Source organism: Lepisosteus oculatus, chromosome 2, assembly GCF_040954835.1.
Source record: "Lepisosteus oculatus isolate fLepOcu1 chromosome 2, fLepOcu1.hap2, whole genome shotgun sequence".
NCBI lineage: Eukaryota > Metazoa > Chordata > Actinopteri > Semionotiformes > Lepisosteidae > Lepisosteus > Lepisosteus oculatus.
The window spans coordinates 33,196,681-33,211,748 of record NC_090697.1 but is presented as its reverse complement, the minus strand read 5'-3'; the positions used below and the strand labels follow the sequence as shown (position 1 = coordinate 33,211,748).

Here is a 15,068-nt window from a genome sequence, read left to right as displayed (position 1 = left end):
ACTGGCAGTACCCGTATTTCACTTATAGTTCTCTGTCAGGACCTGACTGCCGGATATTTACACCGAGTACAAGATGTCGGCGGCGATCTCATCCCTCGTTTCTTACGGCTCCGATTCTGATTCTGATTCGGAAAAGGAGAGCAAAACGAGCCCCGACCGGAATGACCCTGACGCTACTGTCCACCTCCATCCGTTGGGTCCTGGGAAAACATCGATACAGGTTCTGAATTCGGCCCCGGAGGTCGCAGTCAAGGTGAGGGAAAGGCGGCACTAGTATCTCTCAGTTGCGGCGGATTGACTCCCCGACTGATGCGGCAAACGGCGGTTGTAGAAAGTTTGGAAAGGGCAGCAGGTACTGGCATTTGAGCAAGTGGCAACTTTCAGTGCAGTGTTTAGCCTTGCGTACTCGTGTGATACAAGCGCACACTGACGATCTTGCCATAGGAGGTTGCGGTGAGGATGGCAGGACCAGGCCTTTACTCAGATCAGATTATGCTTCAGCGTTTTTCTTAACAACAGACGTTCACTTTCAAGAGGTTCACTAATAGCTTTTGTTAGAGTCACAGAATGGAGACTCCGATATGTGATGGGGGCCTGGTTAGCTTAGAGCGCCACTTTTCTGTCCTAGACGTTTTCTTTCTTCTTTGTACATGCTGATAATCACAGATATTCTGAGAAGGTTCTTCAGTAACAGTCTTAATTAATGTCATGAGAAACGTCTTTATTATGTTAAAAATTGCTTTTTGGAGAGCTTATTTTCTTTGTGAGGCATTAATACAGTATGAATACAGTTCATGCTGTCTCGCACATCTCCGTTTAGATGTTCCCCTTAGCGGATAGAGACGAACATGAGTAACTTTGAGTTGTGTTTTTCTTAGGAAGATGTGGAGACGGGGTCTCATTTGGATCCTTCCCTCAAGGAGGTCACTTACAACCCTACATATGACACCATGTTTGCACCGGAGGTGAGATCTAATTGAATTTCAAATTAAATTGCAATGAAAACTCAGAACTGGTGTCCTAACATTGTCCTAGCTGTGGCTGTTTGTGCAAGGTAACAGTATACCAATGTATAATGCCTTAATTTTGGAATTCATTTTGGTTCTACTTTTGCAAGAGGTATCTGAGAAAAAGTCTCTGTGCATCTCTGACAACTTTCCTCCTTTGTTTAAAGACCGTAGATTTCAAACAAAGATGGATTGCTTAAAATGCGTGGATTATAATCATGTTTTTTTTTTCTAAGATTTATTTTGTTCTGTTTTTAACTGCAGTTTGGTCCGGTGAATCCATTTAAAACCCAGCAGATGTTGGCCCCCAGGAACATGTTGTCTGGCTATGCAGAGCCTGCCCACGTCAACGATTTCATGTTTGAGCAGCAAAGAAGGACTTTCTCCACATTTGGTAAGCTCTGGATGTGGCCAGTAGAAATGTGGAACAATGGAAATCACGTCTGTGATGAATGGTACATCATCTCAACACAAAGTATATAGTACAGTCTGCAGCATTCCATTGTTTATTTTTAGAGACTGCAGAAATTGAAACGAAATGGCACTTTCTAAGAGGGTTATCCATCCACCCATTCTCTAACGGCTTCATTCGTTGAGGGTCATGTGGGAGCTGGAGCCAATCCCAGCTAGCAACCGGCGTTGGGCAGGATACACCCTGGACAGGAAGCTAGTCCGTTATAGGGCGCTCACAGACACTCACACACTCACACTGGTACCAGTTTTGCCAGAAGCAGTGATCCTACCAGTATGTCTTTGGACTGTGGGAGGAAACCTACATGAATATGGAAAGTTCAAGCAGTTAGGAGGCCAGGAGTTGAACTCGGGGCCTCAGTGCTGCAAGGCAGCAATGCTAAGCACTGTAATATGGTAACATTGTCCCCCCCACCCCGTGAATTATATTGTATGTTAAAACAGCACAGTGTAAAACATTAAATATTAGAGCAAAATGGGGAAAATAAAAAAATAAACTGCAAATGGTCTTTGCTGCTGCACTTGCAGACTAAGGGCTGGGTGATGGCTTTTTCTTGTCTCTTTTTCTAAGCAGTCCTACATATAATTGATGTGAAATCCTTCAAGCTGAAATTCTCAAAAATGCGTGAAACTAGAAATCCAATCTTTTAATACAAAGTGGCAAATATTTGCAAACACCCAGCATGCATGCATGAGCTCACATCCAGAGAAACAAATTATTGATCTTCTTTTTTTTGTCCGTTTCTTAAAAACATCTGGTACAGTGCTAAGCTACTAAAATGGAACTTTGTGATTGTAAAATACAAAAGTATTTAGTAATCTGAAATGAAAATGTTTTAGCTTACAATTATAGGAGAGATCCTTTAATTACTTTTTTCCTGAGCTGTATTTGGGAGGGCTATTATCTAGCAGTGCTGTAGCCTTTGGTAAAGTACATACATTGTTCCAGTAACAAACCCCAGCTCTGTAACTGCATGTTAGCTGCCTTGAATAAAACCTTTAGCCAAATAAGTTAATAACAGTCATAAAAACCTGGCATGAGTTGCATAGCAGTTTGACCCATTTAGGGTTTTAGGGGCTACAGCAAGTACTCGATATTGGCTATATCTGACTAAATTTGTGTAGGCAGACATCACATGAAAATAAATGTTTTACATGTATAAGCACGTGTTCCTGAAGTTAATTTTCTGTTTATGCATATAAAGGGGTACAAATTTGTTGTTTCTAAGACATAGTGTTCTGTTGCGCAGTGATGATTAGTTTTCCTTCAAGAACATTAGCCATGATCAATGAAGATGACTGTGCTTATTAGAGTAGAAAATTGCTTCAGATATTGCACATCACTTTTGATTTCTTTGTTTCCTTGAAGTAATGTTTGTACCAAATCCAACAAAAAAAAAATAAGTAACATTAAATGGGGCTTTTAATGTGTATCACGTTGATATCTTAAATGACCACAATAGCATGATTGTAAAGGCCCAACTATAATGAAAGGGAAGAAATAGAAGGGCTTGGGTTGCTGTGTAGGTTCTCATGGTGTTCAGAGGCGAAAAGCTGATGTCCCATCTTTGCTGTTTCTTTCTCAGGGTATGCTCTGGACCCATCAGTGGACAGCAGTCAAGTCACAGGCAGCAGCTTCATCGGAGCTGTGGAGGAGGCTGAAAAGAACAAAGGTGTGTAATCAGGCCAAGTGGTTTCATGACAGCAAACTTGATTGGTCGTCAGGCGTGTTGGCCTGTTAAAACAAGAATGTGGTAGGTAGCGTGTTTGCAGCACTGTTCTAGAATTCGGAAAGGACGCTTTACTTGTTGAAGTTACCCGAGCCAAATCTAAGTGATCGCGTGCAGATTTGCCATTTCCGCCTGTTTCAGCAGTGCATATTCCAGTCGTCCCTGAGACATGGAATTACCATTTAATGTAATCTAAGACTAAGACTAAAATGTAAAGGATAAAATCCACCTACATTTCCTAATGGCACCATCAAGGATATAATCTTCAAACTGGATGAGCTGACCCTGTTTTAGTTGGAGCAAAAATGTTCAGAACTCTCAGAACGTTTTGTTTTATTCAGCCGTGTGCTTCCTTTTGTCAAACATATCTGGAGTTAGTTTTTCTTAAGAGTTTTTTCTAGTGTATGGGCAAAGAACTCAAGGATCATATTTGCCGCTGTTAATGGTAAAAAAAGAGAAAGCTTAGTTAATTATTTTTGTCAGAATATACCCTCAAATCTCTGAGCTGAAGTCCCGATTCATTACATACGGCAATAACCTGAATGTTTGTGTGTGCCTTGTACAGAGCACTAGAAACGTCTCTGACTTTGGACATGCCAGTGTCAAAGCAGTTCCTTTGAGGGATATTAATGCAGGGACATGGGGTCCCTGTACTGTTTGTGGAATGTGTTTGTCGAGTTGAATCCAAAGAGATCTGCAGTAGTAGAGTAAACCATTATGCTGGTTGATAATGTTTAATCGGGGGTTACACCTGGGAAAGTGATGCTACCGTACGTAAGTGCCCACAATTGCACTGTTCACTGAATCCACTGAAATGTTTTGTGATTCAGAGAGTCGGTTGATAAGGGGGGACAGGTGACTTGTGAGACACGTGTTTATGACCCAGCTCTGTAAGCTCTTTAATGGCAAGCCAGCAAGGGGCAATTATCAGTCAGGCCTTGATCTCTTTCGTGTTGATCCCTCAGGAGCGCAGTTTGCTTTGAAGCCCGTCTGCAGCAGGGTGGCTGGGTTCAGGCACTGCAAGCAGGGATGTTTTAAATTTGCTCACTGTGCCTGATTGCAAGAAATGCTGTAAAACAGTTTTGAGGCCATTGGGCATAATGGTTTTTGGTGTTAGCATGTTGTGATTTGTAAGGGCTCGTGAATCTCACCAGTAATTGCTTTTTTGCTCTTTATTAGCCACCGCCTAACAAAAGAAATGTTCTGCATATTGTGTGGCATCAAGGCGTTGTTTTTTTTGCTGTAGAGTTGTTGTTCCAAGCACTTGGGGTTTTCTGAACAACAGTACAGGCTGATTATTTTAAAGAAGGTTTAGAAAGTTATAAGAGATTGTTAGTCCTTTTAGCATTTTAAAAATATGCCTAATATTAACTCATATTAAGTCTTCTAGCATGACTCATCTTTGCAAATTCTTGTAAGTGCAATTTGAATTAGTCAGGAAGATCTTATAATATGCAATTTTAATAAATATATTTTTTTATTAATAAAATGTATTTAATACACATATTCTGTATTTAAAATAATTAAACTTAATGCCAAAAATTGAATATTGGAAACAATAATCAATAATTAAATCGAGACTGAATCTTTCCGAAATTAGTTAGGTGACCCACTAAAAACTTCCCAACACTAATTTTTAAATTCAAATTATGCTGCCATCATTTGCATTATCATGTTAGCTTTTGCTGTGTTGGACATGTCATGCCTGTACTTCAGGATGTCTTTGGCTTGTCAGGGGTTTTGACTAGTAGTAATCAGTAGCTGATTAGGAATGGGGTGTTTAAACTAGGGTTTATTTTTCATGAAGAGTGCATCTCGCTTATACAGCTGGGCGTGTGTGTTAATTTTACCTGACTAACTTTTAGAAATGATCTTTGATGAATATTGATATTTTCATTTCTTAGTGAAGTGAAAATGTCTTATCAGTACTTTTCTTAGTATGAAGGTAAGAATAAGAATTAACAAGAACAATTTAAGATTCCCCCTGGGCATCCTGGACGTCAAATATGGTCCTTGAAATCGATATAATAATTTGCTTATGTCCCTCTGTCCGGAACGCTCTCTGAACTTGAATAACTCAAAGACTAAACAAGCTTTTGACCTGGTTCCTTTTGCAATAGGTTTTATTTAGTAGTAAAATTGAGAGGGGGGAAAAAACAATTTGTAGTACAGACTGTACTCGGTAAGTTCGAAAGATGCTGAGCGTTTTTACCTTTGTCTTCAACGTCTGCATGTCAGAGGAGCTCAAAGTTTTGTCATCTTAAGAACAATTGATGGAGTTGTTTGTTCAACATTTCGTGGAGCAGCTTGCCGATTGAATTTACTCGATGACGGAGAATGGCTCAAGTGTTGATGAGAAGCAGCTACTGTTCAGATGCCGGCTCAGCTTCAATAAACGTTTGCCCTGATCTGCGTTTTTAATCGACCAAGGGATCCTTTGGTTTTATGGGAACAGCTTCCGGATGATATGAGGGAAGAGATTACGGCCGAGATTTCACCGAGCAAATATCCAGAAATGGAGGATTGCAAGACGTTGAGGAAATTTGGAAAATTCATGCCTCCAATTGTGCATCCCCTGGTTTACCAGATCCAGGACCAATCATGAATTCCCAGCACGACCGCAACACAGGGACAGAAGCTCAAAAGGCAGTAGAAAGGATTAGATGTCTTAATGAAATGCAGCGATCTGCTTTCGAAAACATTTTAGCTGCTATCGAAAACAGAACAGCAGAGAGTCATTTCTTTTTTTTGGATGGAACAGGAGGATCTGGAAAAACTTATTTGTACAGCACACTCATGACGTACTTAAGAAGGAACAGTCTAAGTGTCCTTCCATTTGCAGCCACTGGAATTGCAGGACATTTTGAAAGGAGAAATCACAGCACACACTGGATTCAAATGACCAGTTCCGATCTTCGAAACTTCTGTATCCAGCATGAAGATGAACTCATTGGAAGCTCAAAAATTAAGGAATTCTTGCTTGCTTATCATTGATGAAGCATCCATGTGATCACATCCTCTTAGATGCATCGATTTCCTGTTAAAATTAGTCATGAAGGATGATCGCCCATTTGGTGGTAAGGTATTACTGCTGGGAGGAGACTTCCGACAGACAACAAATGTAGTGCCAAGAGGATCTAATACTTATGTCATAAGTATGCTTACCGTTATGGAGGTATGTAGAAGGAATACGCCTCACATTAAACATGTGTTCTTTAGGACAAGAAGCTTTCAATGATTGGATTCTTTCGATTGGAGATGGCCAAATAAGCAACAGTGCTGTTCTTGATGAAACTTTGATTGAAATTCGCTGCAGTCAATGGGAGTGAAGTTGGTGTCAACAGCTTAGAATCAATTTCAGAGCTCTCCAGCAAAATCATTTTAACTCCCAAGAACAATGATGCCTTATTGCTAAATCATAAGGTCTTACAGCTTATTTCTGGAGAATCCAAGCACTATTGAACTCCCCAACTGAATGAGTAAACACCTTCTGGTATGCCTCCTCATAAACTAAACCACAAAGTCGGAGCTATCATGATGCTTATCAGAAATCTAAATCTGAAAAAAATGACTGCTTAATGGAACCAAATTGATTGTGAAGACACTACGTTTACATTTCATTGATGCTGAGATTTTAACTGGAAGCAACACAGGAGAAAGAGTTTTCATCCCGAGAATTGATTTAGCCCCCAGTGAAACTAACTTGCCTTTTACTTTGAAGAGAAGACAATTTCCTATAATCTTAGCTTTTGTCATCACAATCAACAAATCTCAAGGTCAGACTTTCAATAAAGTTGGCATTTACTGGAACCAGTTTTTGCTCATGGACAACTTTACGTAGCAGTTTCCAGGTCTAGAGATGAAAACGAGTTGAAAATCCTCATAGCTAATGCAGACAATCGGAAAACTTCTACAAGACAACAGAACTTTTACCAAAAATGTTGTACTCAAAAATTTTTTTGTAATTTGTGTGCAGTAATTGTCATTTATTTTAAAGGACGATATAGTCATGCATGTAAAAAAATATCACATTGAAATTTTTAGTCATTTTTTAAAATATATTTTATGACCTAAGTCCATCCCACTGAAACCTTAGCTAGCAGCGAAGGGAGCTGAGGGAGAGGTTTTTGTAATTACTTTGATATTTATCTTTAATTATTCTCTGAAATGGTTTTGGCAAAATATTCGCCACGGGTACACTACTTTCTTACATATTATGCTCCTGACTTTCTGTGTTGAGTTTGCATGGTTTCTTCATTTTTGCTGAGTGTTTTGGTTTCCTCCCAGCTCCTAGACATGCAGGTTAGTTTTAATAATAATAATAATAATAATTGCTTACACTTATATAGCGCTTTTCTGGACACTCCACTTAAAGCACTTTACAGGTAATGGGGATCCCCTCCCCTACCACCAATGAATGATTGAATGATTGCTTTAAATTGTGGGTTGTGGGGTGCCAGGAGATTTTATCTTGGGTTGTACCAGGAAGCACTGGCAATGGGACTGAAGAGAAATGCAACTAAAATTAAAAATTAGTAGACTCTCTCACAGTTTCAAAAACAAGAAGAATTATACTTACTTTTAAGAAAGAAAATGTCCTTAACCTACCTTCAGTTTACTAGGTGATTTTTAAAGAAAAGCTCAGATCTCTATCCACAGGATCTGTGTCAACTCCAGCAGGATTAAAAGAAATTCTTTTAAATGTAGTATAAATAGAATGATATGTGTGCTACATGGGTCCTTGGGGCTCTGTCCACGTTGCTCGAGTGTAGCAGGGCAGCTCGTGCTCTTTTTCATTTTTTTAAAGTTATGCAAAGTAATTTGGTTTGAATAATTTCACAACCATAACTCGTGTGCTTCGTGCATCTTTAGGCCAAAATGAAAATGATTTTAGATTACATTTAATTTGCAGTTGGTATTTTAGTACAACAGTTGTAAGAACAGGTCTGTCGAGAGCTGTGGGAACCTGTGAAGAAAGTGTTTTTTCCACCTCTATAAATAGTTGTGTAATTCAAGAGCTGATAAACTCTTAAGAAGCCGTCCTGTTACACATACTTAAATATTTCTGTTAACAGGCACAATACTAGAGATATCTATTTTAAAATCTTTACTTAATGTTTTTTACATATTTTTAAATAACGTATTTAAAATTGAATAGGGCAGTATTTCTGCGTTTCTAGCATGTAATGGAATCTATTATTAATACACAGATTCATATGAAGAATATTATGGATTTAACAGAGAAAGAACACAGAGTATCGAAGGGAGAAAATGAAGTGGACCAGACATGAAATCTCAGTCCCTAGCAAACGAAAGAGAGTTGACAAAAAAAGGTTTCTGAATGACAGGGAAAACTTGAGGGAAAGAGACGAAAGAAATAGTTTAAAAGAAGGTTTAGTGAGGAGGACAAAGCCAAGCTTTATGGACATGCTACCAGCTTGCAGAGACAATGAGGTAGGTCGGCCTACATGAACTGTAGCAGATAAGACAGTTTTGGTGCTCTTTATAGGGGGAAAAAAAACACAAGGAACATCTGCATTAAATGAAAATGCTGAATAAAATTACTGAAACCGGTAACAGCAATGTATTAAAAGCTAGCGTTAAGTAACGATTATTTCCAAATGACCTCTCTTTCTCTCATTTGTTTTCTTTGGGCTTTTTAGAGTGTTCTGAATTCGGGTTTCCTTTTATGTCTTGTTCCATGTGGATGTCTGGTTTTGTCTAGACCTGATTTTTCAGATCGGTCTTATCTCGTACTATACCAGAATGTTTTACTAGTGTCCATTACATGCTTCGATATGAATAAACAGATTCAGATACCCATCCAGCATCTGTTGTGTGCTTCCTGTTGTGTTAGTACCTGTTGTTTTCTGAGGTTGCAGGACGCTTTCCAAGGTCGCCAGCGAAGGTAAGACACGTAAATGACACTGAATGTCTGAGTTACTTTACTGAGGAACCCGTATTACTTTAGTTCATGTAAATTTCTGAGACCAGTTGATAGACAGGTGTAACTCTGTGATAACTGACATGCTGGATTAACCAGTATCCCTCATTTCCCCCTCAGTACTGGAAAAGAAAATCGTACTGTGTTTATTTATATTGCAGATTTCAAAGATTTTTTAAAATAAATACATTTTTATTGAAACATGCCTCATTTATTACATTCAGATTTGGTATCCTCAGATGAGCAGAGGCGTTTGTGACCTGAGTGAAATTTCTGTTTGGATTTTAATACAAACTGCTGCTGTGTTTTTGTGAAGCCACCTCTGTCATGTACTGTATCACCTCATAAAATACCAGCCAGCACTATCATACTGTAATTAAACAGATTTGTAAATTAATTAATTTATACTTTTAATTGTAAATCCTGATGAAGTGTTAAAATTAAACTCAACAACTCCTAACTGTATCAACAGAATTAAAAAAAAAAGTCTTAATGCTAGAGTTTTAGATTCCTCGGTCCTGGGTGTGTTCCCTGTTGTAGAAATACAGCTGCATCCCTATTTTGTTTGTTTTCATGTGTCGCACAAAATGATATTTGAAGGGAGAAGATAAAGACCTCAAGCCGATTTAAAAATAATTAAATTACATGTGTTTTTGTTGTCAGGTGGAGTTGACAATCTCAGCTATGAATGAGACAGTAGTGCCACCTGGTTATGGCCATTTCCTTTGTTTTCATACCACGTGTCACAGGTGCTTGTTATTGTCTGGAGCTGAATTTTAGATTGAATTATAAAAGAGTAGTGGGATCTGTCTGAAGCAGTACATGTACCACAGAGCACTTGTGGGATTCCGTTTGGCTCTAGAGTGTCATTTGTATTACCGTCTGCAGTGTGCACTGGGAATGACAGAGTGCACGTGCAAACAGTGAAAGGGAATCTGTAGTAAAAGTGATCGCAGGATCCCCGAAATGTGAAGGCGAGTCTGTCTGATTTGTTTTTCTTTTTGTGTTTTCAGGATTGACTGTGTTTGAGGCAGGCGCAAAGAAAACTGAGAAGAGGAAAAAAGTAAAAGGGAGCGATGCCTCCAACATTGATGGCTTTCTGGGGCCGTGGGCAAAATACGTGGATGAAAAAGACGTAGCCAAACCATCAGAAGTAAGTGTGTCCCATCACCAACCATGAAACAGTGGTCCACTGTGTGCCTCTTAATGCTTCACGCTATGTTTCAGAACCGAAAAGTCGCTGTAGCCATTTTTTTTCCTAAAACAGGAAGTCAGATATAATTCTATTTTTTATGTGAAGCTTTTGAAAAGTATATGAATTCAAATGTAAAACATACTCCATTATTGCAAAACATTTCGATGTCAAATTAGTGGAGTGGATCTGCCTTAAGTCATCGTTTGGTCACTCATTAATTGTTTGGATTTTGTTCCAGTTTCTGAGAAAAATAAAACCAGTTCTCAACACAGAATTGTAGAAGATTCTGGGAAATTGTGAAGGATTCTCCAGTAATAATGGGGGTCTTGTGGGACTGAGCAGTTTCAGTTTTTGATGACGTTTGGTTTGCAGTCGGCACTTGGTGTCTACTCAGTCTTTTATCAGTGTGAGGATTGCAGTGTGAAAAGTTCCAACTCACCCGATGGTTTTTGTGTAAGTTGCTTGTTGAGCCTCGGAATGCGATGCTCGTTGTGGTTGCCAACAAGTGATTACATCTAATTTCTGCCATATAAATTACGTTTTTTTTTCAGAACTCCCAAGTAGCGCAAACAGCAAAAGCACTCTCTCTCTGGGCTCATGTGGAGCTCCAGGGCCAAGACGTCTCTCGTTGAAACCTGGATTGTAGAGCTAGCTATTTGTAAATGAGACTGGACAGAAAACTGTGATGAATTAGTAGAGCACTGTTGGGGGACTCCCACTTACAGTCAGCTGGTAATACACTAGGAGGTGCAATGGGAAGTAACAGGCGTGGCTCTGCACTCTTGGCCAGGGAGTTGTGAGTTCACATCCCAGGTGAGGGTGCTTACACTTGAACAAAGTACATTACTTAGATCCCCCTCATGGGGAATCACTGATATGGATAAACGTCAGCCAAATAAAGTAATAATATTCAACGCACATTCAAGTGTTACAGGACACTGCAAAGTGTTATGTAGCAATACACAAGTGGAGTTTAACATGGGCTAGGTTTGCAATGACTTCAGTAAGAGAAGTGCCTCCTCTCCCACTTCTTTTTAAAAATTGTGCGGTTCACAGTGTGTCAAATGGTAAACGGCTCAGCAGGGAGGGGTGTCACAAGGGTGTCTCGCAAGTGAAACGAGACCGGCTGCCAGAGTGCCGCAGCTTAAATGATCAACCAGTTGAGGTTGTATTTTATTAAGGCGTTTAACAAACACAGTTGTGTTTTTGTGTGTGATTTTCGTCGGGTGTCGTTTGTCTGAAAATCCAGTGAAGTGCAGGAATATTTGATGCAGACGAGTAAATGAAAACACACGTGAATTAAAATGCATAGCCATCTTATTTCATGCGCAGGCTCTGATCAAGTTTCATTTGAGTTGGGATAGAAATGTCTGTCGTTAACAGTAAAAAGTGACTGAGAGGCTATGAATTTGAGCTTCACTGTTTTTATCTGTAGGACTGTGACATCCAGCACCTTCCAAACTGAAGATGCTAAGGAAAAGAAACTGTCTACTGTGTGCTTTTAATTTATAAAAAGACAGTGCCTACAGAACTGTTAATCTTGAAGCCATACCAAGTTGCAGCAGAAACAGGCATGTTGATCAATATATACACTTCTAAGAACTCATTTCCATGCACAGTCCTTCAGAGGCAAGAGCAAGAGCCAGCTCCAGTTAGCATAAAACGTGCACTAAGGAGCTAAATTCATTTAGAAACAAAAATCCCAACCATGCTCTCGTTGGTTTCTCAGGTTATTAGCGATTCGTCTTCAGACGACATTCAAAGGCCAAATGCTTGTACAATGAGCAAAGAAAACACAAATGAATTCTAAAGGGGAAAATTTGTTTCCAGTGCTTTTTCTTTGAAGTGTTGAGCATTGTATCTAAGAGTTTGGAATATGTTTGGAAGAAAAATGTATTTGCTCATTAGTAAAATTGCGTTAATCATCTCATTACATTTTGGCTAAATGTTGTAGAGATGTTGCCTTTATGTCTTTGTAGATGCAACAATTACATGAGACTTCACTTTAAAAACTATACTTAAGTGTTTTTTCCCCTTTTAAACATTTTGTTATATACTCATTAAGGCAAATCCTGTAATGTGACCATAAACCCTTTGGGGTCTAAATGATTCTTGCAACTAACACTGGATGGCACTATCTCCTCAGATAGTTAGCAGGGGTAGAGTCTCTCGCCTTTGCCAGTCTTTACAGTAGCTTTTCAGGGCAAAGTTTATTCAGTTACTTGCTTTATTTCTCCTTTCATACATAATAAAACTTTTGCTTTTAATAATTTTTGCTTGGAAATGGCGTGAAGAAATATTTTGGAAAAGTTGCGTAGATCCAGGTTCTGTTTCTAATGGGCACACATGATGGGGAGAGCTGTCAGAAACATTTCCCAAGAAAATAGACAGTTGGATGAAGTGTGTGATAGGAGGTTATTCAAAACTGGTTTCAGAAGCAGCTGATAATTAAAATTTGAACTGGACGGTCATGGGCTTGAAAAAAGGAAAGCCATCTACTGTATGTGTAAAAGAATAGTGTTAATAGTCAGCAAATATCCGCTGGTACAACACGTCCTGCAAGGCTGATGTCCTGTCAATAATCCTTTCTAAAAGTGGGAATAGACCTGTGCATTGAAAGAAAAGAGCTCATGAGCTTCTGTTGAGTTTTTCACATGTTAGGAGAGATGAGTCCATCGAGCAGATTTTAAGGAATTGAATGAAAGATCTGTTTTTCAATGTTTATTCATGCAAAGACTAACAATTGTTGTTTTTTTTCCTTAGGAAGAACAGAAGGAACTGGATGAGATAACAGCCAAGAGACAGAAGAAAGGCAAACATGAGGAGGAGGCACCTGCAGACGAAAAGACAATCCTTCACGGTAAGAAAGGATGTCCTGCTTCCAACCCTGCATGGCAAATGCTAATTCCACAGTATCTGTGGCTGCAGTCACACTCACAGTGTGAATTTGCTACACCATTAGTTCAGAATGGCTGACAGCAGAGAGGACATTTTCTTTCATTGTAAGACTGGTGAGTCAGGGTGGGAGAATAATTGCAATTTATACAGGGGCATAAATTACACATTTTAAATATGCGTAATAATTCTGGATGATGGATGACAATATCTTTACCCAATGGTGACTTTTTGTTAGAAATAATGCATTTGCAAAATGCCAAAATTGCTGAATTGAGCAGCTTTGCACTCACTGAATTTTTAGTTTTGGAAATTTTCACTAAATACACTTCAGCAGCTAAAACATTCATTGTTGGTTTTTCTATGATTATGGATAACCTGGTATTGAGAAGCATGGGTTACAAGTACACCTTCATTTGTGGTTGAGGTTGGGTACTGAGTCCAGGTAGTTCAGAATGTCTGTCCTCACTCGTTAGTTTTTGCCTGGGGAGGCTGCAGCTGTGAGGCAAACGTCAGACGTAACCAGCAGCCTCTGAAAATTAACATATTACAGACGTCTGAAGGAGCCGGCCTTAGTAACTGCCAGGAACAGCTTTAAAGCTGATACATGTGCCTTAAGGGAAAAGACCCTGCTGAGAAAAAGGCAAATCACAACTTTAAGTCATGATTTAAAAAAATAATTTTACAGCACATAGTCTTAAAGCTTCCCGTCTTTAATATAGTTTTTATTTCTTATTTTAGTTCTAATGCTTGGCTTTGCAGAAAGCACCCCTGAGACTTCCCTTCTTGTATCTATGTAGTTTCTGCCTACATGCACCTACAGAAACTACAGATCATCTTGCAGTTAACCAATACAAAGCTATTTTCGTTTTACGATGATAGTTTTGTATAGGATTCACTCATTTTCAGTGATTCCTGTTGAACGCGTGAAGTGAAATTTGTAACAAAATTATCAAAGGAACGTGTAGAATATTCTGTGCCACCATGTCATACATAACTGTATCTCTGTAACTCTCTTGTATAAGATATTTGAAAAGTTGTGATATTAAAGAAAAATGACAGCAGTCAGTGTTATAGAACATGCGTTTATCCATATGGTAATATTGTGTAATAGAAGGTGTATTCCTTTTTCTGTTTTCTTTTGTTGTTCCTTCAGTCAAAGACATGTACGACTACCAGGGAAGGTCATACCTTCATGTCCCCCAGGATGTTGGCATCAACCTGCGCTCTGCTGATGTCCCAGAGAAATGCTACTTACCCAAAAAGCAGATTCACGTCTGGTCTGGGCACACAAAGGTGGGGCTGCTCCTTTTTAATGCCTTAACCACTTAACAGGAATCTGTTTCTGAAGAGAGTCCTTGCAGTAACACATGGTAGGTCTCTTCATTGAGGCATGCAGAACACCCACACACTAAAGCTTTTAAAGCCTTCAATTTATTGCCTACAGTAGTTTCATATTATAGGATATTGTTGTATTTTAGAACTTATAGACTCGTGATGAAGCTGACACTCTGGCTCCTTTCAAGAAATGGCTAGATAAGGAACATCCTTGTATCACGCAACCAGATGGGTTTATTAGGCTGAATGGCCTCATTTCTTTTATAGCCTTCTGTGTTCTTGAAATTGTGAATTTCCCAGCCGCAGAATTTAATTGTGGTTACATCACAATGTCATCAAACTTGTTTTGGTTGTTGAATCCTTCCTCATGACTTTATAACGCACAATACTGCAATTATTAACAATATTTTTTAGAGCAGCCTGGGTCCTGGGGAACTGCTGTATTTCCCAACTTTTGTAGGTCTGTCTTCTGTTATAGACCAAATATA

At 39.1% G+C, this 15,068-nt stretch overlaps 1 protein-coding gene across 1 annotated transcript in view; it reads left to right on the top strand.

Annotated features, from left to right (window-relative positions):
* The first annotated feature begins 39 nt into the window (after positions 1 to 39).
* The window catches only part of cdc40 (cell division cycle 40 homolog (S. cerevisiae)), a 43,380-nt gene continuing 28,351 nt past the window's right edge, over positions 40 to 15,068 (top strand). The window contains exons 1-7 of the mRNA XM_006626289.3: positions 40 to 253; positions 879 to 965; positions 1,272 to 1,401; positions 3,065 to 3,151; positions 10,166 to 10,305; positions 13,111 to 13,207; positions 14,399 to 14,538. Of these exons, the coding sequence (XP_006626352.1) occupies positions 74 to 253; positions 879 to 965; positions 1,272 to 1,401; positions 3,065 to 3,151; positions 10,166 to 10,305; positions 13,111 to 13,207; positions 14,399 to 14,538 (861 nt within the window). The 5' untranslated portion in view covers positions 40 to 73. The remainder of the gene's footprint in view (positions 254 to 878; positions 966 to 1,271; positions 1,402 to 3,064; positions 3,152 to 10,165; positions 10,306 to 13,110; positions 13,208 to 14,398; positions 14,539 to 15,068) is intronic.